At 52.0% G+C, this 27382-nt stretch overlaps 3 protein-coding genes across 8 annotated transcripts in view; 1 reads left to right on the top strand and 2 right to left on the bottom strand.

The window, feature by feature from the left end:
• The window catches only part of SPEN (spen family transcriptional repressor), a 55920-nt gene extending 39228 nt beyond the window's left edge, over positions 1-16692 (top strand). For 3 of the 6 annotated variants that reach the window (XM_042831742.1, XM_042831745.1, XM_042831746.1), the window contains 8 exons: positions 955-1068; positions 2649-2749; positions 5875-13792; positions 14290-14703; positions 14976-15170; positions 15357-15515; positions 15841-15966; positions 16498-16692. In XM_042831742.1, the coding sequence (XP_042687676.1) occupies positions 955-1068; positions 2649-2749; positions 5875-13792; positions 14290-14703; positions 14976-15170; positions 15357-15515; positions 15841-15966; positions 16498-16584 (9114 nt within the window). In that variant the 3' untranslated portion in view covers positions 16585-16692. Of the gene's footprint in view, positions 1-954; positions 1069-2648; positions 2750-5874; positions 13793-14289; positions 14704-14975; positions 15171-15356; positions 15516-15840; positions 16067-16497 lie in introns of those variants that run through there. The other 3 variants (XM_042831743.1, XM_042831744.1, XM_042831748.1) reach the window with 3 other exon arrangements.
• Positions 16693-17916: 1224 nt separating this feature from the next.
• ZBTB17 (zinc finger and BTB domain containing 17) lies at positions 17917-23985 on the bottom strand. Its single transcript, XM_042831749.1, has 16 exons — positions 23898-23985; positions 22071-22295; positions 21694-21903; positions 21422-21610; positions 21155-21343; positions 20944-21072; positions 20530-20768; positions 20310-20452; positions 19889-20189; positions 19700-19787; positions 19348-19464; positions 19125-19245; positions 18909-19039; positions 18613-18828; positions 18403-18492; positions 17917-18316 (listed from the first exon to the last, which is right to left on the bottom strand). The coding sequence occupies exons 3-16, from the start codon at positions 21899-21901 to the stop codon at positions 18027-18029; spliced, it is 2451 nt and encodes an 816-aa protein (XP_042687683.1). The 5' UTR covers positions 21902-21903; positions 22071-22295; positions 23898-23985; the 3' UTR covers positions 17917-18026.
• Positions 23986-24518: 533 nt separating this feature from the next.
• On the bottom strand, positions 24519-27205 carry HSPB7 (heat shock protein family B (small) member 7). The gene is made up of 3 exons (XM_042831753.1): positions 27000-27205; positions 26682-26815; positions 24519-26279 (listed from the first exon to the last, which is right to left on the bottom strand). Exons 1-3 carry the CDS (start codon positions 27130-27132, stop codon positions 26094-26096), a joined length of 453 nt encoding a protein of 150 aa, XP_042687687.1. The 5' UTR covers positions 27133-27205; the 3' UTR covers positions 24519-26093.
• Between the last annotated feature and the right edge of the window lie 177 nt (positions 27206-27382).

Raw genomic sequence — 27382 nt, 5'->3', positions numbered from 1 at the left:
TGGAGTTTGGAGTGAGCCGAGATAACGAGTATTGGAACCCATGTGTAGCTCTTGTGCAGAACAGCCTCACCCCAACAAAACTTCTTTAGGCTGCTCACACTGTAGGAATAGCAACCTAAGCAAGTAGTTACACTTATGCATGCTAATGACATAAATAGACACGACTGCGTTTTTTCATTAGAGCCAAAAATGACTTCTTAAATGCAGTTAGGACAGTCACACGTGAAGGAGAAGAAGAAAGGCAGTGACTGTGGAGCATGTCCTGCAGCAGTGGCACATCACCCAGCCCCTCCGTGAGCGAGATCTGTGCACGTGCTTCACCTTAAGCACTGAGTTGTCCCTGTCCTTCTGTTGGACATCGATGTGCTTAAAGTGAAGCTGTGCAGCTACAGCTTCTCAGGATGTCGGGGTCTTGCCTCCTTAAGGAACTCTGTGGATTTGTGTTGCAGCTTTGACATTCTTTATTGTAGTTGTTGTTGCTTGAATAATAAGTCTGTGTTGCTGAAGGAAGCTGATATTTGGAAACTGGGTGTTTAGCAACTGAGGGTACTGCAGATGATCATAACAAAAACTGTTTCCATTTTGTGATTAAATGTTCCCTTTACCTTTTTTCCCCCCTAAGACATATTGGAAATTTTTTGAAAAACTCAAAGTAAACCAAGTGAAAGTACAAAACTCAGTCACCAAAGAAAAAAAAAAAAAAGTAAAATACAGAAAAACAAAATAAAGGCATAATATACCTCAAGCCACAAGATCCACAATTCAAAGCAGTCCCGTGTGCTTTTATTGTCTCTTCATTACAATATGCCTCATCAGAAAAGAATGGAAATTTACTTTGCTAAAAATCATTTTCTTACTGGTATCCTCATGACTCAGGATTTTGTTGGGACTGACGCTAAGTCCTGTGGATGAGGCTCTTATTTGGTTTTTGTTTTGTTTTTTTGTTTTTTACAGGTGGTGTTTGACCGCTTAAAAGGCATGGCCCTGGTTCTCTACAATGAGATTGAATATGCACAAGCAGCTGTAAAAGAGACCAAGGGGAGGAAAATCGGTGGGAATAAAATTAAGGTGTGCAGAATGACCTCCAAAACAAAACCAGAAACAAATTGTGTGTAGGCCTTACCCCCTGAACACTGGCATTTGCAGACTGCCAGTCAGAAGGACTCAGTGGGACAAGCATGTCCCATTTCCCTAAGGCTGAAGCTATTTTTCGCTCTCGGCTTATCGAGCTGTTAGGGTATCTCAACCTGTTACCTGCAGAGCCTTTTCCAGTGTCCTGCCGTTTGTTTTGCTGAACTTGTCTCTCTAAGCTCCTGAGTGTTGGTGTCCGTGTTGCTGCCTTATTGACCCGAATCCAAGGCGAGATTTGCTTTAATGTTAGAAAAGTCCGAGCTGGGGGCTGCAGCTGCACGGGGTGACAGAGCGCTGCCGTGTGGCTGCTGCGTGTCAGTGTCACAGCCTGCTCCTTGAGGAAGCCTGGCCAAACCTGCCATCTGCTCCTCTTCGCAGAGGAGCTCCTCTTCTCAAAACTCCTCTAAAAAAGAATGGATGGAGAGTTCTTTTTTCCTGGAGCAGCACTTAGCATCTGCAGAGCCATCTTGGATTTGGGTGAATATGGTAAAACCTGTTCTCAGTGTCCCATCAGTGCCACTAAATGGGACGGGAGGTGTTAGCCACCCTCTGAATCACCTTCTTCCTCCTCCTTTCTTCTCTCCTAAAGAGTGGGTGATGATTTCAAGCATGGTCTCTCATCCGGTACGTTAACCTAGCAGCTTCATAGCCTTGGACCCTTTCGTTCCTTAGGAGTTGGATATACTTCAGTTTCTAAGTGTGGCAGTTGAATATAAGCAGCCTTCATACAGGATAAAATACACGACCGTTCAGAAGCTTCCTGTCATGGGTCTGTGGGTCTTGCTCCTTAGTGACCCTGGAGTAAGCAATGCCCTTAGTATCTGTATATCTGCTCCACTGGTGTGGTTATACAAAGTCTAGGCCGATTTAGGAAAAAAACAAACCCTCAAGATTGTTCTAAAAAAAATAATAATTTCATTAATGTGATATACAGTTCATTAAATCCATTTTAATCATTAATTTTTGGCATCAGTTAAGAAGCCATTGGCTTCTTAATATTCGCACGCTTAGCTAGAAAACAGACAATCTCAAGATTGCAGCTAGAATAGGGAGTGATTTTTGGTGCCTTTCCCATCCCCACTATTGCCTTGCTGTATAAACCCAGGCAAATAATGTGGAGTCTGAGAAGAATAATACTGACCATGTGGAGATGTAAGGCACTTTGGAATTTTAAATGGAGCTGCAGCATTGGAAGCATCAATACCACGAGAATAACGTGTTTTTCTTGCTGGGTTACTGAACAGAAGCTTCTCATGTGCTTCTGGTCTTGCATCTAAAACTTGCAAGAAGTGGTCACACAGATCCACACAGCAGCACTGAGTTGGGAGAGAGAGGTCTTTTTCTCCTGGGGATGTGTGAGGTCGGCCAGTCCCAAGGAACGCTTGGCTTTTTTATTGTTACATAGGATAATCCCCATTTTCAGTTCAGCTCCCATGCTCAGATTCCCCAGCAGACTTGAAGGCATGTTAAAATGGATTGTTTGTCGTACTGACTGTGGTTAACCTTGTATTTTTCAGGTGGATTTTGCAAATCGAGAAAGTCAGTTGGCGTTTTATCATTCCATGGAGAAAACAGGTCAAGATATCAGAGACTTCTATGAAATGCTGGCAGAAAGAAGGCAAGTGTCTAATGCAATTATTATTGCTTCTTACTTCTTCGGTATCATACTCAGTGCAATTAAACTTTCTTCAGGCCAAGTTTTAAACGCTGGGTTTTGTTCTTACCAATTTTATCCTTCTAAAGTTTCATTTAAAACATTTTAGCATATTTTTATCATCTTCTACCTTCTCAACTTTAAAACATAAAAACCTCCCCCCTCAGAAAAAAACCCACCCACACAAAAAATCCCCAGCAAATTTTGGTGGCTGAGCTCAAGCTGTGCGTTAAGGTAGACAGGATATCACACATCTGCAGTGTAGACAGCTACTAAAACTCATATGTAAGGTGGAGGCTTCAGCTATCTGCATGTATATTTGGTATTCAGGTTATGGTGACGGGTCACCAGGACGCAGTTATGAGTCATTTGTTGTTTCCTAAGAATACAGAGACTGGTTTATCTGTGATGCCTGAACCCTCAGGTGTAATTAGGTTATAACAGTTGTTTGCATATAGTCTGATCAGCTTCTGCTGCTCATCTCTTGAACAAAGATAAATTGTCTTCTATCTACCCCTTGTCAAGAGTTCATTAACTCGATGAAACTATAAAAATGAGCAAGGATGCTTTTTTTTTCATCTGAAAAGTGTATTCTGTGTTGATTTCCATCTACAGCATCTGTCATGTAGGTTTCTGACCATTTTGTGCAGTTTGCAAAATCCTGTGCTGCCTCAAAACAGCCGTTTTTATTTGTATGCCCTGGCTGAAAGCAGCCTTGCACAGAAGCACTCTCCTTTTGTTCTTTCTTCCCCCTATGGTGACTGAATGGAACATCAGTGTTTTTATTACTAGTGACAGCAGTGAAGGCTGAAAAACAGAACGTTTTGGTTTTGTGGGTGTGCATTTTTGTTACCTTCAGATGCTGGCTACGTTGTTGGGGTTCTACCTATGAATAAGCTCAGTGTGACTTGGGCTTTGATTGTACCTGTCTGCTACATAAATCTAGTGTTTATTTTTTTTGACAGCAAAATAGATTGGGCTAACATGCGTCCAAAATTGCCAGATGTAAAAGTGGAGAGAGTTTAGAAATTGGCAATCAGGATTTGCATAATGGAAATAAGTTACATTCATTCTCTGGTCTTTGCCAGATGTTGTGATGTGCCAGCAAGAAGTCAGTAGTCATTTTCTCTGAGCTACACCAAACTGAGGAAAGAGTAATGCATTTTCAGATGTCTTTTAATGCACAGAAGTCAGCTTGGGCTTGTCTTCAGTGTGAAATAATTCTGAGCTGCACATTTATTCCTGGAACAGCTTGATAGTTGGGTACATGTTAGACTTGTTTTTCCATTTCTGTCATTACGCTCGCATTGTCATTACTAGATACTTAGGAGTAATGAATCATGGAGTGATTGAACGAGCTCTGCAGTGTGTCTTGTAATTCTGCATCTTCTGGTCTCCCAGGCTCCTTCTGGCACTTCACTGACTCTGGCAGTGTTGCTGAGAATTGCACCAGCCAGATCCCCTTAGGTTTTAATTGTATTCAGTCTAAATAGGATTCAAACCAAAGCGTGTTTTTTAACTTCACAGAAGTTGCATTGATACAACGTAGGGAATAATCTCACCAGGTCAGTGCATCGTTAATCTCAGATCTTTGCAAAACCAGACGGTTTCAGAAAATCTGGAAGCTTTCTTTACAACCATTACAAACTCACATCATGTGGTATTTCACCCACCACAGACCCGCGTGAACGTGAGCATATCCAGTTCTGCAGTCTGTGAAATTACAAATGGGATTTCTTGAGTAGGAGGCTGGAGGCTGGGTTGTCTCTGGAATATCGTTGTGTGAGGTTGAATTGTGTAATATCACAACTGTTCAAAGCTGCCAAAGATTTCTTGCTGTTAAAGCTCTGAAGGAGTGATGACTTTGGGGCAGAGTGCAGGTGGAGCAGCGTGTGCTGCAGGAGAAAGGCCATTTATCCTCGAGCATCCTAATGGTTCATAAATTATTTAGAAATGGATGAGACTGCTTTGGTGTGTGGAGTAGCCAATCCCTCTATTTCTTCCTCTTAGTAAATTGTTACTGAATACAAATGGTGCATTTTGTGTCTGGTTTTCTATTTGTTGATTAAAACGGAAAGTTAACAAACATGGCAACTTCCTTCTTCCTATGTGTTTACCTACAGCTGCCTCTCACAGCACCCATTGTTGCTTGCAGAGTGAGGTGGTTGGGTTTTTGTCTTCCGTGTTAAGCCCTGTGTCTTTTGTTATTATTATTTGATTATTTTTATTGTGTACATTTCTTACAACGTGGAAGCTACTGACTTTCAGAATAAAACACAGACTGTGAAGCTAAGTTACTGTATGTAAAATAGGGTGTGCAAAACACGCTGTAGTGGAGGAAAATAGGAACATGAGCTCTGTGCCATGCCTGTATCCTACCCCTCTGCCAGACAGTCACAGTCACTGGTAGGAATTGCTTCTTTTTGCAGTTGAGGGCTATCAAGATGATAATGCTAGCTGCTTGACTTTGCTGAGTGCTTCCTAAGAATTTGCCTGCTCTCACAAGTGGGCTGATACTTTGGTGTTCAAATAGGCAGTGTCAGCATGTCACAGCAAAAGAGCTAATTTTGGAATTAAAAGTTCATTTAAAGGGCCTAGGATTTTTAAAGAACGGATATTACCTCTTCACTGCTTAGAAATGGAGACAATCCAGCCTTGAATTTTGACTTAACTCATGTTTTCATGAGTTTCATGTTTTCAAAGGTAGGTAGGGACTGTCTCTGCTCCATGAGGTGGACTGGTCTCTACCGTGGCTGTGTGTGTCCACAAGAGCTAGGTAGGTTTTATCTTAATGTTATGAGGTACCTGAATTTGGCAAAACAATGCAGAAAGGCTAACGAAAAGAAACGTGGCAGAGCTGTCACTGAATGACCGATTTGCTAGCTGCATGCAGTATTTGAAGCTAACAAAGCATTTAATCATCTGTGTACTGATTAGTGTTGTTAAATCTCTGTATGCAGCTGTGTGCAGTTACCTTAGTACACATACAAATAAACTGCTGTAAGATGGTTCACCTGCATGACAGAGGTGGTACTGCAGCACACTGGTTGAGAGGGAAAACTGATGGTGCTGTTTTTTCGTATTTTTAGCAGGGATGAAAGAAGAGGATCTTATGAATACGCCCCTGATCGTACTTACTATGAGACTGTTAGGACTCCTGGGACCTACCCTGAAGATCCTCGTCGAGAATACCCAGCTCGAGGCAGGGAATTTTATGCAGAATGGGATCCTTACCAAGGAGACTACTATGACCCACGGTACTACGATGACCCACGCGAGTACCGGGATTACAGAGGTGATCCATATGAGCAAGACATCAGGGAGTACAGCTACAGACAGCGGGAGAGAGAGAGGGAGAGGGAGCGGTTTGAATCCGATCGCGACAGAGATCACGAGAGGAGGCCGATTGAACGTAGCCAGAGTCCCACGCACTCCAGGCGTCCGCAGAGTCCTGGAGCATCTCCCTCCCAATCAGAAAGGCTGCAGAGTGATTCAGAGAGGAGGATCTACAGCAGGTCATCGGATCGCAGTGGAAGTTGCAGCTCTCTGTCTCCTCCACGATACGACAAGCTTGACAAAGCCCGTGTAGAACGTTACGCAAAAAACGAAAAAACAGAGAAAGAGAGAGCTTTTGAGCAGGAGAGAGCTGACAAAGACAAACGCCTGGTGAGAAAGGAGAAGCCGGAAAAACTAGAAAAGGAGAAAACAGATAAGCAGAAACGAAAAGCAAAAATCCATTCACCCAGCTCTCAGTCTTCTGAAACTGATCAAGAGAATGAGAGAGAGCCCAGCCCTGAAAAATTAAAGGGCAATAGTAAACAGAGTAAGGAGAGAGGTGACAAGGAAGGGACAGCTAAAAACCGTCTAGAACTGATGCCTTGTGTAGTGCTGACCCGAGTAAAAGAAAAGGAAGGGAAAGTTATTGATCAGCCTACTTTGGAGAAACTGAGAGCAAAGCTTGATAATGACACTATGAAGTCCCCGCTTCTTGAACAGAAAACACAAACATCTCAAGCTGAGCAAACGAAGTCTGATCAGTCTAAACTGGAGCCTGTCAGAACCAAGGTACAAAAAGAGAAAGCCCTTGCCAGTCACATAGAGGTGGTTGATAAAGAGGGAAAACTGAAACCCAAAAAGCACTTGAAGACAGAGCAGACTTCTGAGGGGGCAAATGCGGTAGATTTAGACAAGCTGGAGGCTCGTAAAAGACGTTTTGCTGATGCAAATCTGAAGCTTGACAGGCAAAAACTGGAAGCAAAAAGAGGTAGCCAAGATGAGGAGGACGCACGTGTAGCTTTGAAAAAACAGCTTGATGCAACAGCTTCATCTAGAGAAGCTACAGTGTTAAGGGAAGGAGAATTGGAGAGAAAGCCCCTGAGGAAGGAGATGCTTAAAAGGGAATCTAAAAAAATGAGACTGGAAAGACTTATTCCTGGTACTAGTCCCAAAGAAATTCAGGAGACCCTTAATGTTGGTGGGATTGGCATGCGTCCCTCTCTAGATTTGCAGGCAAGGCTAATTGAGGCAGCTGACGAGCCAGTGGAAATTCAAGAGCTCCCTTCTAAAAAATTGAATCCAGTAAAATCCCAGCACAAACAAGCACAGTTATTAGATGATCATGGAACAGAGAGAGACGATGCAAAGAAGAATTACTCTGGTCTTCCAGAAGACACACCTGACCATAAGCTTGGCCAAGAGAAACCACAGTCAACTGAAACGGAGGAGAAAATTGGCATTGACATTGACCACACGCAAAGTTATAGGAAGCAAATGGAGCAAAGTCGCAGGTTAAAACAGCAGCTGGAAATGGAGATTGCAAAATCTGAGAAGTTTGGTAGTCCAAAGAAAGATGTAGATGAGTATGAAAGACGGAGCTTGGTCCATGAGGTGGGAAAACCTCCGCAAGACGTCACCGATGACTCTCCACCAAGTAAAAGGAAAAAGGCTGACCAGTTTGACTTTGAAATTAGCACTAAAAGAGAAAGAAACTACAGAAGTTCCCGTCAGGTGAGTGAAGACTCTGAAAGGACGTCGTGTTCGCCCAGTATCAGACAGTTCCCTTTCCATGAAGATGATGACACACTAGATTCTCCAAGGCTCATACCGTTAAAGGAAACCAAAGAGTCACCTAAAATAGAGGAAAAAGGTCTTCCCTATTCCAACATGACAGTGAGGGAGGACTCCCTGAAATTCAATCCTTATGATTCCAGCAGAAGGGAGCAGATGGCAGAAATGGCGAAAATAAAACTGTCTGTCCTGAGTTCTGAAGATGACTCGAGTAGATGGGAAACACAAGTAAAGCAGGAACCTGGTAGAGTCGATATTAGCTTTCCAAGCAGCATTGTGAAAAGAGATGGCATACGCAAGCGGTCTGTACGAGACCTGGAACCTGGGGAGGTGCCTTCAGATTCGGATGATGACAGTGAAAACAAACCCCATTCTCCAAAAGCCTCGTCTTTGCTAGAAGGTTCCAGGTTATCTTTTTTATTGAGGGACAGAGAAGAGAAATTACGTGAAAGGGAGGAAAGACTGTCGAGTTCTTTGGAACGGAACAAATTTTATTCTTTCGCATTGGACAAGACAATCACGCCAGACACAAAGGCCTTGCTTGAAAGAGCTAAATCCCTGTCTTCCTCCAGAGAAGAAAACTGGTCCTTTCTAGACTGGGATTCAAGATTTGCTAGTTTTAGAAATAATAAAGACAAAGAGAAGGTTGACTCAGCTCCTAGACCTATTCCGTCTTGGTATATGAAGAAGAAGAAAATCAGGACTGATTCAGAAGGTGGAAAACTGGATGATAAGAAAGAAGATCATAAAGAAGAAGAACAAGAGAGACAGGAACTGTTTGCTTCTCGTTTTTTGCACAGTTCGATCTTTGAACAGGACTCTAAACGCCTGCAGCACTTAGAGAGAAAGGATGATGATCTTGACTTCATTTCTGGTAGGTTGTACGGCAGACAGTCTTCCTCCGATGGGACTAACAGTGCAGCTGACTTGGTGCAAGAGCCAGTTGTTCTTTTCCACAGTAGATTTATTGAGCTAACACGAATGCAGCAAAAAGAAAAAGAGAAAGATCAGAAACCAAAAGAAGTGGAAAAACAGGAAGATAAAGAGAGTCGGCCTAAAACACCAGAAACAGTTCCTGATAGTAAAGAACCAGAACATAAAACTTCCTCAGTAGCTGGTCCCTCCTCTGCTGCTGCCCTACCACAGGAACCACCACCAGTTGCTTCTGAGAAGGTAGTAGAAAAAATAATAGTGGAAACAACTTCTGTAAAGGAAGAAAAACCATCTGAGCCTGTTCCTACAGCAGAGGAACAAAAACCTTTTCCTGAACTTGCTGCTCCTGTCAAAGTGGAATCACCTGAGCAAACTGAACCCCCACCAGTCAGTGAAGCTGGTAAAGACGTTCCTGCAGCCGTGGCACCAGAGGAAGATGCAGTGGCAGCAGAACATCCTTCATACTTGGATACCAAACCTCCTACTCCCGGAGCTTCATTTTCCCAAGTGGACATCAGTGTGGATCCAGAACCTGAGAGTGCTCAGCTGATTCCGCCTCCACCGAAACAAGTTCAGAAATGTGATGAGGCTGCAGAACCGAAGGAAGAAAATCCTCTGCCGCCTGCCAGCGCTGATGCTGGTGCAGGTCAGAAGGCTGAGGCAGCTGCTGAGGTCTTGCCTCCTGTTTCTGACAACGATATGGAAGTTGAACCTCCAGTTGTTGTAAAAGATAAAAAGTCTTACAAGAGTAAACGTTCCAAGACCCCTGTACAGTCAGCAGCAGCTAGCATCACAGAAAAGCCCGTCACAAGGAAGAGTGAAAGAATTGATCGTGAAAAACTCAAAAGGTCGAGCTCTCCTCGAGGGGAAGTGCAGAAACTTTCTGAATTGAAAGTGGAAGCAGAGAAAGTTTCAAGGAATGCTGCTAAGTCCCCCAGTTCTGCCGCAGAGCCAGAAAACGTGGAGCCAAGCTTGCCCATAAGCCGAACGAGGCGCAGAAATGTCCGTTCGGTCTATGCTACCACAGGAGACAATGAGGGTCCGTCTCCAGTGAAGGACTTTGTGGAGGTCACTAGATCCACGAGGAAGAGGGGGGAAAAGGAACCGCAGGAAATGGTGACGGCCGTTCCTACGACACCGAGGAGAGGAAGACCTCCCAAAACCCGCCGTAAGCCGGAGGAGGACATCTCTCCTATAAAGACAGAGCCGGTACAAGACGTGGAGGAGACTGAAGCGAAGGAGGCTGCGGAAGCTCCTAAGCCTGTGGAGGGATGGAGGTCTCCTCGATCCCAGAAGCTGACACACAGTCACTCGTCTGCTGCGACAGGCCAGCAGGGGAAGAAAGGGAAGAACGAACCAAAAGCTGATACCTCTGCTGAATGTGAGGATGCTGCTGAAAGAAGTGGTCAGGAATCAACTGTTAGTGACAACAGCAATAAGGCAAAAGCAAATGAGAAAGAGCTGGCAGCAAGCGAGCAGAAACGTGATAGGAAAGAAGTGGATGCGGAGAAAAATCAGCTAGAAATCTCCACCGTTGAGATGACAGAGAAGAAGCCAGTGCCAGAAAAGGTTACGAAATCCAAAAGGGGAAGGTACAAAAATACCAAAACTGTTGTAGATAAAGCATCAGTGTGTCTCAAAAATGTAGAAATACGCCTCAATGTCGATGAAGTCAAGGGCGCCTTGCGGCCAGCTGAGGAAGAAGCAGAGCCCATGGCGGTGTCACCAGCAAAAATCAAAAGCCCACAGAAAGAGGACATCCTGCCACCCCACTTTGCTAAGAATGAAGTTGAAGATTCATTCCAGGAGACAGAAAAAGAGGTGATGCGGGAGCCGAAGCAATCCCCCGAGGCTGCCCAATTAGCAAAGCAGATTGAGCTGGAGCAGGCTGTGGAGCATATTGCAAAACTCACCGAAACGCCTCCGTCGATTACTGCCTACAAGGAGCCGACAGCAGATGTGCATGAGGTTCGTCAGGAGGAGGAAGGAGACAAACCAGCCCATCAGGCCAGTGAAACGGAGCTGGCAGCAGCTATCGGGTCCATCATCAATGATATTTCTGGGGAGACGGAAAGCTTTCCTGCACCCCCAACGTATCCCACTGAATCAGAAGCAGAAATCCCACCTGAGCCACTGGTGTTACCATCTCCTCGGGAGGAAATGGAACCTGAAACTGATCAGGCAGTGAACAACATCCTTGAGGCGGAAGCTGCTGTCGAGGCCCCGGTGCAGCCGGTTGCCAGCTCTGCTCCACTGGCCGTGGAGACAGAGAGCAAGGACACGGAGGTCAGCTTCAGCGAGTCGTCCAACTCCGCCCAGGAGACGGAGACCCTGCAGGAGGCTGAAGTTGCACGGAAGGAAAAGGGCCGTCAGAAGGCCACAAGGCAGAGACGCAAAAGGAGCACGGGCAGGAAGGGCGACGTCGCTGAAGTCAATGCCTATGAGCCAGAGAGGGTACAGAGCAGGTCTCCTCCTGCCAACGAGATAAAGGCAAAACCTGAAGACGCCCTGAAGGAGGAAAAGCAACCTAAAGCTGCCACTCAGGTGTCTGTAGAGCCAAGCGCTGCTGAAGGCAGCAAGGCTGCATCTGCAGACGTCATTGTGGATGTGCCCGAAGCCACTGCTGAGAGCAGTGCCTCTCCCAAAGGCCCTGCACCCGCTCCTCTGGACCTGCCAGCCCCGCTGGCTTCTGCCGACGAGGGGAGTCAGAGCAGCTTCAAGATACGGTCGCCCATTGAGAACACGCCCATCACACCACCCAGTGTCCCGAGCGCTGCCGTTCCCACCATTCCTTCGGCAGCCGTGGCCAAGCTGCCCGCCGCGGTGCCTGCCGCCATCGTCCCCCTTCACTCCGGCGCTGCCAAGGTTCCCGAGTGGATCGTAAGGCACGAGGAGCCCCGTGCCCGCTCCACGCCACCGCCTGCTCTCCCCCCTGACACAAAGGCCTCAGACATCGATACCAATTCGAGCACTTTGAGGAAGATACTCATGGAACCCAAGTACGTCTCGGCAACGAGCATAACCTCCACGCACGTAACGACAACGCACGTGGAGCCGGTGAGCGCGCCCCGCTTGGAGGAGGCCCCTCTGCACCCTGTTGTAGAGGCCATCAAACCAGTGTCGGAGGAGAAGCCGGCCGTGCCCATCACTAACGCTTTGGACCCGCCAGTGGCCGAAGCACCTGTTTTCAGCGAGAAGGAGAAGATAAGTAGCGTGATTGCCCCCAAAGCCACTTCTGTCATAAGCAGAATGCCCCACAGCGTCGACCTGGAGGAGGCTCCAAGGATCACCTTGGTGAAGCAGGCCCCCCAAACCCAGACGTGTCTTGTTAATGCCCCGTCGCCTAAATTTAAGCAGAGGTCAAGCACAAATGACAACAGTAGGTTTCATCCAGGATCCATGTCCATCATTGAGGATCGGCCTGTAGAGACTGGCTCCAGCCCCGGGCTGCGGGTGAACACGTCGGAAGGCGTTGTGCTGCTGAGTTACTCGGGACAGAAGACGGAAGGCCCGCAGCGAATCAGTGCTAAGATCAGTCAGATCCCCCCGGCCAGTGCCGTTGACATTGAATTCCAGCAGTCCGTGTCTAAGTCTCAGATCAAACAGGAACCTATCACACCGTCGCAGCCGACGCCAAAAGGCTCTCAGACCTCCACAGGCTACGGGACTGTTTCCACCCATTCTCCTTTGGTTCTGGGAACGCAGCCATACAATATGTCTCCCGTGATCTCCTCTGTCAAACAGGAGCGCGTTGCGTTGGAGAAGTCCGACTCAGCCCACCTGCCTGCCCAGCCTGCGGCCTCTCAGCCTGGCAAGGTTCTCACACAGACTGTCAACACTCCTCCCGTGCTTGTTGTGAACAAAAAACTGCCCGATCCGGCGGCTCTGAAAGTGGAGACCAAGACTCTGCAGCCTTCCAACCTGAGTCCTGGGGTCAGTCCTCACCACCCTTCCCTTTCTGGGAAGATGCATTCGGAAGCAAACCACGTCAGCTCGGGGCCCAGCACCCCAACCGACCGGGCTATTTCCCACCTGGCGGTCACCAAACAGGAGCCACACTCGCCGCGGACCAGCGGGCACTCGCCGTCACCGTTCCCGCGCACGTGTCATCCTGGCAGCACGTCATCGCCAGCTTTGTCGAGCAGCACCCCGGTCATGCTGGCACCGGGGATCCCAGTGCCTCAGTACATCTCCAGCATGCACCCCGAGCAGTCCGTCATCATGCCCCCGCACAGCGTCACACAGACTGTGTCCCTGGGCCACCTGTCCCAAGGGGAGGTGAGGATGAACACTCCTCCCCTCTCCGGAATTTCTTACAGCATCCGCCCCGAAGCGCTCCACTCCCCCAGAGCTGCTCTGCAGCCTCAGATAGAAATGAAACCTCAGCGATCCAGCACGCCCCAACCAGCGCCGATACGCGATATCGTCATGCCCCCTCTGTCCTCTCAGCATCCCCCCGAGGAGGAGATGCACTACCACCACACCACAGTGTGCAGGGGGCCGGCCCCCGTGCAGCCCGACGTGCTGGTGATGCAGCCGGATTACCGCATGCACCCCACCAGCATCAGGCTGGAGCAGTACAACGTGCCGCGGGACGTGCGGATGATCATGCATCCCCACATGGCTGCCGTGGGCGAGCACCACTCAGAAAGCAGGCAATCCCGGACGCCTGAAGGGGCCGGAAAAACGCCGCCTGTTAGCAAGACCCCGCAGCCTGGCAAAGAGACACCAAAGTCCTCCGAAGGCAAGATGGCCCACTCTCCGCACAGCGAGCCCCGGCTGCTCAGCGTCCCTTCCGGCAGCCAGCTCCCTGGCCTGCCCCTGACGCAGCCGGTGGTGGTGCCGCACGGCGTGCAGATCATGCACCCCTCGGGCAGCTCCTTCCACGACTACCGCTCGGTGTATGGCGACATGAGGAATTACCACACTGCAGCACAGCTTGGCCACCCGCAGTTCCCCGGAGCGTCGCCCATCGGGCTGCCTTCCCGGAGCATGACCCCATCGCAGGTGAGAAGTGAGGCCGTTCCTCCTGCCTGAAATCATAAGTGTTTTGAGCTTACAGCGGCCTCACTGCAGTTCTTTGCGATCGAGAGCTGAGCTCTGGGTTGTTCCAGCCCAATTTAAGCTTGGTTTCCAAAATCACAGAGCTGTTTTTTGGGCGGTGGAAGTTAAACGTTGCTTACCGTTAACAGACAGTAGGGAAACTTTATGTGTGGTGCAAAGCTTCCATTGGTTTCTGGAGGCAGAGAGGTGCTGGGGAGAACAGTCAACATCAAGATATTGAACGGGGCAGATGGGCTCCTGTGGTGGGGCTGAGGGTGGCCCTGTGAATCTGGGCAGCAGAGCGGGGCCTGCGGAGGTGGCTGCTGCAGCAGCATGGAGACACGTTCCACTTAGGCTGCTCCAGACTGATGGTGTCCCAGTGGCCTCGTTGGTGCATTAGCGAGCTCTGATATGCCCGTGCTCTAAAGTTTTTCCTTTTTCCCCCATTGCCTGCTTCCCAGGGTCTCCCAGAGGGTGAACACTCGCACCCCAGCCAGCCCGGACGCAGCAAGACTCCCCAGATCTCCCAGGATCCCAAGGGCCCACCGGCATCGGGACCCGAACAGAGCCACCACCCCACTGTAAATAGGCATGCAGCACAGATAGACCCTCACGTCCACCTTCAGAGGGCACAAGCAGACACGGGCCAGACCTCCTACCCTTCGCCTGTTGCCATTTCCATGAAACAGGAGCTTCCATCACCGCACCAAGCTCAGGCAGTTCCCAAGCAATCACTGTTCATCCCAACAACCTCGGGCCCTGGGGCGCCGCCAGGGCTGCCCCTCAACCGCCCCGAGCCCCAGGCTGCTCTGAAACAGGAGCCATCTCCTCACCCTGTGTCACAGAGACCTGTGGATATGGTTCAGCTTCTCACGGTAAGCACCTTGCTGTCGTCTTCAGGCCAGGAGCCTCGTGCTGCTTGCTTCCTGCTGGGAGAGATACGATCAGGAGATGGGTTCTGCCTGTCTCCTCCCATGTGTAGCGCCAGAGTCTAACACTCCCATGGAAGTATTAGAGGGAAGCATGAGAGAACTCAGTTCAGATGGGATTTCCATCGCAATTCAGACCCCTCTTTAGGAGAGAGAAGCGCTTCTCGCAAGTTCACTGTCTTCATCCGTCTTAAGGTTTCTTCTCCCTCTCCCTACAGAAATACCCGATCGTGTGGCAGGGCCTCTTGGCTCTAAAGAACGACACGGCCGCCGTTCAGCTCCACTTTGTGTCTGGAAACAACGTGCTGGCACACCGCTCCCTGCCTGCCCCCGAGGGGGGGCCGCCTCTGCGCATCGCTCAGCGCATGCGGCTCGAGGCCTCACAGCTGGAGGGCGTCGCACGCAGGATGATGGTATGGGCTGCAGCCTTCGCTCTCTCCTCGCTCGGTTGGCATTTCTGTAAGGTTCTGGGAGCTCTTTCCTTTGGCACCTCGGGAGGAGTGGGTGTTTCCAGTTGGGAGAGCAGAGCATTGAAGTCAGCCAGCAGCAGGCCTGTTCCAAGCGAAGTTTGACTTGAGTTTGGTTGATTTTCTTTCCAGGTGGAGAGCGATTACTGCCTGCTCCTGGCCTTGCCTTGTGGACGAGACCAGGAAGATGTTGTGAATCAGACTGAGTCACTGAAGGCTGCTTTCATCAGCTACCTGCAGGCTAAACAAGCAGCAGGAATCATCAACGTTCCCAACCCTGGCTCTAATCAGGTATGGGCAAGGAGAGCGGGGTAACTTTGCAGACGAAAGCTGTGTGTAGATAATGGACCTGCTTCACTCGGGGTTGTGGTTGAGGCCCTTCATTGAATCACTGAAACAACCCCCATTCACTGCTGCTGCTCAGAGCAGAACCCCGATCTGTGGTTTTGTTCTTTACAGCCCTAGGCTGAAAAGAGAGCAAAGCCATTTTTCATCTCTTCCTCACCATAGCTGAGAACATTTGGTTTCGAAACTCTGGTTTCAAGACAAGAAGGGGGGGATTGGGATTCTCACTCAGTGCATTGCTGTCTCACTGCACTCCCTCTCTCCCCACCAGCCTGCCTACGTTCTGCAGATCTTCCCACCCTGTGAGTTCTCAGAAAGCCACCTGTCCCGCCTGGCCCCCGACCTCCTCGCCAGCATCTCCAACATCTCTCCTCACCTGATGATCGTCATTGCGTCGGTATGAGCCGTTTAACTGCTTACTGACTCTTTTTTTTTTGGTTTTTGTTTTTTTTTTTTTGTTTTTTTTTTTTTCCAAGGCCCTGCAGAAAAAAAAAAAAAAAAAAAAAAAAACAAAAAAAAAAAATACAAAAAACCCCCAAAAAACAAAAACAACAAAAAAAAAACAACACAAAAAATCCCCCCCACAAAAAGACACACAAAAAAAAAATCACAAAAAAAAATTAAAAATAAATAAAAAGAGAGAGAGAGAGAAAGTAAAGAAACAAGAAAATGCTGCCAGCCTACCAGCCTCCTGCCCTAACAGGCCTCGATCAAACTGTTGCTGGGTAGTGGTTCTGCTACCTTGTATGTTTACATATTGCTTTAGCTTATGGACAACTGATGCACTCAACAGGCGGACTGGTATTGGGTTTCCGTGCCTCCTTTTGGGGAAAATAAAGGACGGCTATTTTTTTTAACAAAAAGAAAATAAATAAAAAAGAACCTGAACTGCCTTTGCACTAAATTAGTGACTCGGACCTTTGCACAGTTGGAGACATGCTGTGACGCTCTGGATGTCTTGACACACACGAACGCGCGCCGTGGACTAAACGCAGGACCTGGGAACTTCTGCTGAATTCTGTGGGTCAAGGATCATTTCACACATTATCTTTTGTTGTTGTTGTTGTTGGTTTTTTTCGTTGTTCTGTTTCGTTTTGGTTGGTTTTGTTTTTTCCTGGATGTGAACCTTCCTCTCCTCCACCCACCCCTGCTGCAGCCGTCTTCTCTTCATCTGGGATGTACAGTTTACACTGAAAAAAGAAAAAAAAAGAGGAAAAAAAAAAAAGAAAAAAAGAGAAAAAAAAGAAAAAAGCAAAACAAAAGGGAGAGCTATTTTCCTTCCTGGTGGGATATGCAGAACTCAGTGGGTGTGTGTATATATAAATATATATATAATATATATAAATATATATAATACTGACTTTAAAAAGAAAAAAAAAAAAAATCAAATCCCCACAACATACATTTTTTTTTAATCTGTGCCAAAAATGTGTTTTCAGAGAAAATCTTATTTTCATACTCAGACTTTGTATTGTCACTCATTTGTAAGTGCGCTTCATTTAAACATGCCCCCCTCCCTCGTCTCATGAGCTGTGGAAGTGTTATACACTTGTACAAAGACTTTTTACCCCCTTCTCCCTTCACCTCCCCTAACACTTATTAATTTATGGAACTGTTTTTCTCAGCGCAGTTTTGTTTTGTGTGTCCATTGGATTACAAACTTTATTAAAAAATACAAAACACCTCGCGCCGCTGTGCTGCTGCTGCGCCGGGGGGCGGGCAGGGCCTTCCTCAGTGCAGCTCCTGTCCTGCCAGCGTTGTTCAAGCACTCGGCTGCAGGGTGCTGCAGCCACCGCCGTCGTAGAAATGGGCATTTCCAGCTTGGATGAGAACAGATCCTCCGCATGCATCCTTCTGCACCGCATGCAGCCCAGCACCGTTGCGCCTCTGTCGGTTCGGAAGCTGCTGTGCTGAATGCTTCAGACCCGCAGCCACGTCGGGGTGGTTTTGCTGTTTCCTCCCCGCAGCCTGCAGTGGGTGCAGCACGCTGCTCCCTGGGCACTCGGCGGCGTCATCCCTGGTGCAGGGCTGTTTTTGGATGGGGAGAACCGGCCCCCATCCCCATCTGCCTCTGGGCACAGTGAACCCCTCAGCCCCAACCTCATCATCCCCACGGATGCGAGGTGCAGGGAAGGGCTGCTCCACGCATCTGCCTCCATTATTCCACACCAGTGCTGGCCCTCTTTCCCCTGAGCAGCAGGAAGAGATGAGAAGGGGCCTCACGGCTCCTTGTGCTGCCCCAGCCCTGAGTAGGGGGGAGCATCCAGCCACACTCGTAGCACGTATTGCAGTACCTCCCTCCCTACCCCTGCAGCACCTGTGTGAGGCAGTGGGCTCCAGCACACGCTTTAGAAAATATTGCCATTTATTCCTTCTCTTTCTCTCCTTCCAGAAATACACTTTTTACACCATTTCCAAGCAGCTGACTTTAAATAAAGGCGAGGGGGTGCGGGTGGGTCATTCAGCAGGTGCCTGGCCCTCCCCAGCGAGGGGCACCGGGGCCAGGGGGGCGGCGGGGGCCTCTTGGGGGCTGTCGCGGGCACGGAAAAGCAGCTCGGTGGCTGGGATGACCTGCTCCGTCTGCCAGGTGGCAGCAGCGGCGCCGTACTGCTGGTAAAAGTCCGTGTCGGCCTGGAACATGACGAGCGCCTGGGCCGTGTGGATGCGGACGTGCTGCGCCAGGCTGCTGGCATCCAGGAATTTCTCCCCGCAGGAATCGCAGGCATAAAGGATCTGAGTGTTGGGGTCTGCAAGGGCAGAGGGGAGGCCCGGGATGTGGCAGCAGCGGGGTGGGAGCCAGGTGAGCGCGATGCCGGCCCCCTCCCCTCCTCACCTGCTTCCTGCACTTGTTTCACCGCTTTGGTGATCTCTGCTTTAAGCGCTTCGGTCTCATCTGCTGTCACAGCGGCCGCCACGGGGACCACTGGAAAAAAGGAGAGAGAAGCGATACTGAGGGCGCCGCGAGGACACGAGGCCAGGCAAGACTCAGCCCGAGGGATCCGACCCACAGCAAAGTGCCCCGCGGCCACGGCCCAGGGCTCACCCGTGAGCTGTGTGACAGCGGTGGCAGCCAGCGCCTCGGTGGCCAGCGTCACCATGTCGTCTGAGGCCACCGTGACGATGTTGAGCTCACTGCCATCTTCTGGCTCCAGGATCTTCATGCCCGCCTTGCCCTGGTGCACCGTCTTGACGTGGGAGCGCAGGTTGTCCACCCGGTTGAAGCCACGGCCGCATTTGTCACAGAGGAACGGCTTCTCCCCTGGGGACGAGAGGGGAAGCAGGAGGTTAACTGTGGGTTCAGGCACACGGGGCAGCGCGGGGAGCGCTGGGGGCACTCACCGGTGTGGATGATGATGTGTTTGGAGAGGTCACCCACGTTGACGAAGGCTTTGTTGCAGACGGTGCACTTGTGAGGTCGGATGTTGTCGTGGTGCCGGATGTGGTTGGCCAGCTGGCTTGACTGCACGAACCTGAAGGGGAAACAGGGATGAGGACACAGTGGTGGCACTGCCCAGCAGCACGGTGTGCACTAACAGCACCACGGAGGACGCTCACCTCTTGCCACAGCGCTCGCAGACATAGGGCTTCTCCCCCGTGTGCTGGCGCACGTGGGCGATGAGGGAGCTGGCTTGGGTGAACGCCTTCCCACAGATGAGGCACTGGCACGGCTTCTCTCCTGGGGAGGCAGCAGGAGGGCTCAGCCCCACGGGGATCAACGTGGAACCCCCCCCTCAGCCCTCCAAGGAAAGGCAGTGTGGAGGCTGAGCTGCGTTCCTACCCGTGTGGATGCGGACGTGCCGCTGCAGCGCCCCAGGGTCAGCGAACTGCCGCTGGCAGTGCACACAGACGTAGGGCTTCTCCCCGCTGTGGATCCGGAGGTGCCGCTTCAGGTTGCCTGCGTGCAGCTGCATCTCAGACAGCAGCACGGGGACACCGGAGCGCCCCCATCCCTCCCTGTGCCGCATGCAGCAGGAACCCTGCAACAGCTTGGGGAGATGGGAGGGAACCTCTGTCCCGCAGATCAGCTCCTTTCAGGAGCAGCCCCAGGATGCGAGGCGGGGGTTTAAACCCTTCTCTGTTCCCCAAGGACAGTGGATACCCTGCTCGGGGAGCTCCCCATCCCATGCTACCTGAGGTGGTGAACTGCTTGCCGCACTCCCGACACTTCAGGGGCCCATCCGCAATGTGAATCTTCAAGTGAGCTTTCAAGTTCCCCACCTGGGGACAAACATCGGGATGCAGAGAGCTCCCCACCATCCCCAGCAGCCCCCCATGGTGGGCACTGAGCCGTGACTGCTCCAGCCCCTGCCCCAGCTCACCTGGTTGAATTTCTTGTCACAGTGGGGACACTTGTGCTCCTTGTCGGTGTCGTGGGTCTCCAGGTGCCGCATTTTGGAGGTGGGGTCAGAGAAGGAGCGCCCGCAGTAGTCGCACTGGTAGGGCTTCTCCCCACTGTGCACCAGTTGGTGCCTCTTGAGGTTGCCTGAGGTGGTGAAGAGCTTCCCGCAGTCGTCGCAGCGGTACTTGGCCTCCCCCGTGTGCCGCTTCTTGTGCAGGTTCAGCAGGCTGATGAGGCGGTAGCTCTTCCCACACTCCTCACAGCCATAGGGCTTCAGCGGGCTGCAAGGCACGCGGGGCTGGCAGGTGAGGGAAGCAGCACAGCGAGTCCCCGCCGACCTCTGACTCCGCTGCCGCCGTCACAGCTCCAAGAGTGGAGCCGGGTGGCAGCTGTCGCCGTACCTGTGCGTCTTCTCGTGGGCTTTGCACGCCGCCGGGTCTGAGAAGGCTTTATTGCACTCCCTGCAGGAGAAGGGTTTCTCGCCGGTGTGGATGCGGATGTGCCGCTTGAAGTTCCCAGTGTGGGTGAACTCCTTCCCGCAGTCCTGCGGGCAGAGAGATGCGCGGTGATGCCGGGGGCACCGAGGAACGGGAGCCCTGCCGTGGCTGCGGCCGCCCTCACCTCACACTTGTGTGTGACGGAGCCGTAGGCTTTCGACTCGGTCCTGTCGCTGTAAGAACCCGAACGCAGCAGCCGCGTTTCGCCTGAGTTCTCCTGTCCGGAGTCAGTGCTCCCTGATTCGTTATCCTCAGCATTTTCTCTGCTTTCTAATTTGGGTTGTGCTGCCTTGGGAATTTTAGCCTCCTCTTCTTCCTCTGCCATCGCCTCCCCCTCTTTCTCCTTCCCTTCCAGCTCCATCTCTGCATGCATTCAAAAAAACAGGGACACGAAGGATCGAGAGCAGCATCAGAGACACAAAACCCATCTGCACTTCCTAACTCTAACCCCAAATTTAAGCTGACGCACCTTAGACCCTGACCCACTCCCAGGAAGGGAAAACAGCAAAGTCCCCGTGCTGTGCTCACCACAACGCACCTCTTGCCTCAGCGCTGGGAGCATCGCTGCCCTTCTCCCTGGGGCTGCTGTTGCCCACCTCGCTCTCTGCTGGCTGCAGGCGGCTGGGGGACGTGGCAGCAGGGCCGGCTTCGGCAGCACTGTCCACACCTACGAGCAGCAGAGAGTCTCAGCCACGTTCAAGAAGTAATGGGCAGCAGGACAGGGCATCTGGGGGGAGTTCAGAGCTCACCTCCTGGCTGCTGACTTTCTGCAGGGCCCTCTTTGGCATCCGGTTGCTCTGCTGGCTCCTTGGGCTGTGTTGCTGCGGCCACAGGCGCCTCTTCCTTCCCCTCTGGGTTGGGAGGATCTTTTGGTTTGTCAGAATCACCTTGCGTTACTGCTGCCGCTGTTTTGCCCTCAACAATCACCTTCTCAACCCCTGCAAAGGAAGAAAACTATGCCATCAGGCCTCTATGGCTTGCTGGATGAGGCGAAACAAAACAAGAAAGCTACGTACCGAGCTCAGTGAGGAGCTCCCGGCTCTCTACAGGGCTTTCTGCCAGCACCGTGAGGGATTTGAGTGCATTGCAAGCGTTGACGATCTCCCGCATCTGGAGGAACCCTGCCACAGCCAGCACATCTTCCACATTGTCAGGGTTCAGGCTCAGCTTGGCCGTGTACATGAACTCCAAAACCTGCCCCAACCCTGCAAAAGGCACAGCAAAGGCTGCGAGCTCCCACCCGTGCCACCCATCCGGCTGTGGGATCTGCAGAAGCCTTGGATCCTACCTGCCACGTTGCTGATGTCGAGGTGCACCACGTCCTCCTTCTGGTCCACAAAGAGCATCCTGAAATACTCACTGCATGCCGCCAGCACGGCTTTGTGGGCCTTGAAGTTGATGCCATCCACCACGAAGGTGCAGTCGCACAGCAAGCCCAGCTGCCGCAGCTGGTTCAGCTGCTCCAAAACCTGCCTGCTGTGCTGAGGGAAATCCATGGCTGTGGGCAGAAAGCAGAGCTGTAGTGAGGTGGTGCTAAAAGCCCAAAGGGGCGGGAATGGGGCAGAGCACGAAGCCAGGAATCCTAAGAAGCGGAAGGCGGAGGGTCAGCGGACCGAAGGAGGTGGGAGCACTGCAGACATCTGCAGGCAGTGGGAGCTCACGTACTCGGTCAGGGCTGGGCAGGCCAGTTCAACTGGGGCAGCTGCTGCAAGCCACAAACGTGTTCCTTCAGCTGCTAAGCACAGGACGGGCGTGCAGTGCGACGAGGGAGCCTCCTCCTGTCTGCAGTGGGTCGCAGCAATGAGCTCCCAACGGTCTTCTGCCTTGCTCTGCAGCCTTGGGTCTCCCTTGACAGCAATCACCCTTTGGAGAGGAGCAGCCAAAAGAAACCTGCAGGAAGGAGGTGTTAGGGGCTTCGTTTGCTCAGCTGAGAAGTCAGAAAGATAGAGGCTGGAAAGGAGGAGAATGAGGAGAACCACACAAGTTTGCTCTCCTCTGAGCAAAGATGCTCTCTGTGTCTCCTTCCCCTGCCTGTCCCAAAACACAGGATGATTTTCAACCAAACACCAACAAATCACTTGCCCCCAGACACATCTATCAACAGCCAGAAATAACAATACTTGTGTCAAGATCTATCTAAACCCTCATATATATGTGTGGATATATATATATGTGTAAGACTCATTGAAGTTTGCAAGGGAAACTTTGCTTCCCTAGAGAAAGAGCACTTTCCCAGCAGCACAAACAATGCTGCCTTATGTACTTAGAAAGCTCTGAGCCGCATGCAAACACAAAAGGATAGGATGGGAGCAGGAAAAAAAAAAGGAATGCAGTCAGGACTGCTAAAGAAAGCAGCTGACATGGACACAAACCCTTTCCTATTGGTGCTGTGACACACGAAGATGTATCAAAGCCCTGTGCCTGAGCTCAGCTCCATGCCTGAAAAGCAATGATAAAAGAGGAGTGGTCCTGGGTTGCAACCGTGTGCCGCAGACAGATCTCAGGAACAGACTTGGGAACCATAGAATCACAGAATGGCCTGGGTTGAAAAGGACCACGATGATCATCTAAGTTTCAACCCCTCTGCTGTGTGCAGGGTCGCCAACCACCACACCAGGCACTATGGCACTATGAGGAATGACAAGTTTGTGGCTCTCCTCCAAAATCTGCCCCTCCCTGGTGCTGAAGTCAAGACTCTACGCAGCCCTCCAGGGAGAAACGCACTGCAAACCCCCTGTTTTAAACTACAAAACTCACTGCTTCAGAGCTGTGCAAAACCCACAGCGGTTTCTTGCTGCTTTTTTTCCTACCCCACACCGAGGTGCTGTGACCTCCATGCAGACAACGCGCAGCCAGAAGCAGACACCCCCCGATTCCACCTTGTCAGAAGGGCGTGGTGCTGCTTTCCCTTCCCATCTCTCCCTGACGCAGCTGACAAGCCCCTCATTACCCGATCCGCCACAGAGATGGAAAGCTCTGCTACCAGAGCACCTGCACACACAGCAAGAGCCACAGCCAGGTCCCAGGGTGCAGCCCACACAAGTGTGCTCCCAGGGTATGAAACTGGGGGGAGAAAGGGAGGGAAAGCCAACGGAGCAAGAGGTGCTCAGCAACAGGAGATGTAAAGCAAAGGTTTTATGCCTTCTTTCCTCCTTCAACGCCCAGAAGTTCTCACTGTGAGGGCTGGCAGCTCTCCCGTTTATTAAAAAGGGCTCTTGCAACGGAGTGGAGCAGAGAAACCCTTTTTTTTTTTTTTTTTTTGTTAAATTCCTGAGGGGCTCAGAGGTGCCCTCAGCTCTGGAGCCGGGCGGGCAGCAGTCAGACTCAGCGCAGGGCCTCACCTCAGAGCTGGGTTCAACGCAAAGGGGGACTGCACCCCAAAACCAAGGCCTCCTCCTAAGCCTGCCCCCAGGCCTCTACTAAGAGTCTCTCAGCCTCCTAGCGAGCCTCCTCCCAGCCTCCCAGGCTCACCCCCACCACCCTCGGCCCTACCTGCCATGCCGGGCCCGCTGGCGGCCTCAGATCACCGCCCGTGACACGGCCCAGACAAAGGGCGCCGCCATCTTAGCACCGGGCGGAAGCGGCGTCGCCCCTTCCCGCCCACCGCATGCGGCACTGCGCCTGCGCGCCCTGCTCGGGGCGGGGACGCGCATGCGCGAAGTGAGGGTGGCCGTCGGGTCACGTGACGCGAGTGTTTTTCTCCCTCCCCGGCCCGGCGCCATGTTGGCGGGCGTTGGGATGGGGCTGTCGGGGTGGGGCGGGCAGCAGCGGGTCTTGCGGCGTTCTGTGGAACCGGGGGCTCAGCCTCGTGCCCTGTGCGTCCGTGGGGGCTGATGTTCCTTCCTTGGGTGTCTCTAAGCTTGGGGATGAGGGTGTGCCGTGATGGTGGCCCTGCTAGGCAGGGGGGTTGGAACTACATGATCCTTGAGGTCCCTTCCAACCCGGGTGATTCTGTGATTCTGTGGTGGCAGGGTGGCCCTACAGGAGCGGGCCCCGAGGTACGCTCTGTGGGGATGAAAGGCGCCGGAATTATCCTGGCGAGGGCCTGCGTGCTGAAGGAACTGGGTGGGTGGGGCTGAGGGTCTCGCTCAGGTCGTTAACAACCCAGATGATCCTCTGTGCGGCTTCCCATAGGAAAGGTGTAGTGCAGGGATGGCCGCTTGAGAGGAGCGTCGGGGCAGGGTTGTTCTTCACAAGGTGCTGGTGAGGCGAGGGTGGCCCAACTGCCACAGCTGTGCAGGCAGCTGTTCTCATGTACCAGCTTCCCTGTCAGGTGCGTGTGGCATGGCCAGCCTGCCAGCAATGAGCCCCTCGCAGGGCCATGTTCAGCGTTGGACCTCTGAGCTGCTTTTCACTCTGTCCCCCAGTTCCCACCCCGAAACCAGGCAGCTTTGGGGTGAAAAACCCTTTTTTCTTCCCTTTGGGTCTTTTGTCTGTCCTCCTCGCCACTAGGTGGCACCGTGTGACTGCAGTGTGTGGGTGCCAGGTGCCGTGGGGTGGCATTTTGGGGCACGGTGGATGCATCCTGTCGCTCATATCCCCATAGATGCACAGTTCCAATTTTCTGAGCTGTACTGGGCTCTTTGGGAGGTTTTTTGACACCGTTTAAACATTTTTCCTTGCAGCAAGGACTCCACCAAGCCCTGCAGCAGCTCCTGCCTCACCCGAGGTGAGCGTGGGACAGAAATAAAACAGCGAAAGGCACCAGCTAGATCCCTTTGAATGTCCTTGTAGCATTACAGGCATGTTAATGCTGATCACAAGCCATTATGGGACAAGCCGACCTCGCACCCGTGCCAAGGTAACATGAGCTGTGTGGTCTCTATAAACAGCCCTGTGCTGTGTTTGTACACATGGGGTGGCTTCGGGGCAGTGGTTGGTCCCACAAAGGAAGGAACCCTGGGTTTGGCAGCCTCTCTGCCCCAGCCTGCTGCCGTCTAGGGCTTGGTGGTGGGCAAAAAGGAGAAGAGGGTTTGGTGACCTTCCAAGGTGGGCTGGCAGCCGAGCAGCTGAGGGAAGGGCTTAGAAATAGAGCGGCCAGGAAGAAGTGAGTCACTGGGACTGGAAATAAACAAGGAGGTGGGCATGGAGCAGGGATGCTGGGGCCAGCTTCTTGTTTGCATCCAGGAGGAATTGTGGTCCCTGCTACTGAGGTCCCCATTGGAGCTGAGCCTGCAGCTGCTCTGTGCTTTTAACTCGGCTCCTTTGGGGAAAAAGCATCAGGAAAGCAGAAGAATGAAAGGAGGAGACAGCAGTTCTCAGTTATCTCTCATAACCCAGTACAAGCTGTATATACAAAGAAAAGCTCCAGCAGAGGGTCAGGGAAGGGCTCGCTCCCCAGCCTCACTCCTCGTATCCGTCCTGCAGGCAAACCCGCAACCACCACCACCACCACGACTGCTGTGGGACCTCCAGGTCTTCCCAGTCCAGCCCCAAAATGATGCCTGCAATCTCTTGTGGGTCCTGCAGTGAGGGATGCTCATGCTGTGTGCGGGTTTCACCTCATACCTCCTAGGGAGCCTGCGGGGAGCACTCCCATCCCCTCCACAGCATCCCCTCCATCCCAAACCAGCGGGGTGGCAGCCAGCTTGCCGGGGAGCAGACAGACAGCTAGATAAATAAGGGAGCACCCCGCAATCTACCCACGGGGCAGGGGAAAGGCCCGGCCCTGGCGCTGCCCCCGGCCTCTCAGATTTTGATCTCAGTCCTGAAGATCTGCTGGACGTGCTCGCTGTGTTTAGCCGGCTGCCTCACGGCGCGGATGGTCAGCGTGCCGTTGTCCCCCAGCGAGGATGACACCGATGTGGGATCCACATCCTCGGGCAGCTGGCACTTATGGGTGAAGGTGTTCATGACGGTGCCATCCGCAGCCAGCTGGGAGGGGGGAAAGGGGCGATTTTAGGCTGCAAGAGGCACAGGAGAGCTTTGTTCCTTTGCCCTTGGGTGAGGCTCGCGGTGTCGCCTTGTGTGTGGTGTTAATATTTATAATCTCCCTGCGGGTGCGTTGGTGGGACGTGAGTCACCTGGGGCTGGCAGCTGGAGGAACAAAGGTGCTGTTTTGGGAGCTGCTCCTGGGGCGTTAAGATTTAGGGTGTGTGGGGACAGCACCTGGGAGAGGACATGGGACGCTGCAGCAGAAATAAAGGGCAAAAAGACGAGGAAATAGGGACTTCAGTGCTCAATTGGTGACTGTGGGGGTGTCGTGATAGCCAAGTGGGGGTCTCTGGGGGTGGCAGCATTGGGGTGGTGATGTGGGGTGCCGGAGGGTGTGCTCACCTTCTCAGCGTGCACCTCAATCTGGTTGTTGGAGGTGGTGACAATGATGTCCTCAGGGGCGAAGTCGCTGACATCCACTGTGAACTGGTAGGTGTTGCCCAGGGTCTTCACGTTGCCATTGGTGCTGGGCCGAGCTGTAGGGCAGCGCAGGGGTCAGCTCGTCCCCTTCCCCCCGATAATTCCCTCCCAGAATTGACTCATTTCCCACAACTCTGTGTTGAATCCGAGCCCTCCACCCTCCTTGGGGTGACCTTGGGCTGCAGCGGGACCCCAAAAAGTGAGGTGCGCCCTCGCCGCGATCCCATTGTAGGGACTTGCCTGGGAAGCCCATCGGCTCGTGGGGCCTGGCGAAGCTCCCAAAAAGCTCCATGGGGCAAGCGGGCGATGAGGAGCGGCTGTGGTGGTGGAAGCTGTGCTCCGACCGGAAAGCTGAGGAGGATTTCAAGTTCATCCACTCCAGAGCAGGTCAAAGGGGCCAATGGCACCTCCTCACCCAGCGGCACCGGCTGTCTCGAGGGCGGCCACCGAGCTTATAAAGCCCCGTTTGGCTCTTGGCCACCTTCCAGACCTCTTGTAAAACCGGCTAAATTTAGGTCCTGCTACATCACTCTGGGCGCCGTGGAAATTTTTTCCTCTCTCCCCCCTTTCGTTGGCTCGGCTCCTCGCCGTCCTGGCCGTGGTGGGGGGAACCTGATTCCACC

Source organism: Centrocercus urophasianus, unplaced genomic scaffold, assembly GCF_019232065.1.
Source record: "Centrocercus urophasianus isolate 14NV4802_14NV808 unplaced genomic scaffold, USGS_Curo_1.0 seq_36, whole genome shotgun sequence".
In the NCBI taxonomy this organism is placed as follows: Eukaryota; Metazoa; Chordata; class Aves; order Galliformes; family Phasianidae; genus Centrocercus; species Centrocercus urophasianus.
The sequence above is the reverse complement of the archived record's forward strand: the minus strand, read 5'-3'. Positions and strand labels throughout refer to the sequence as shown.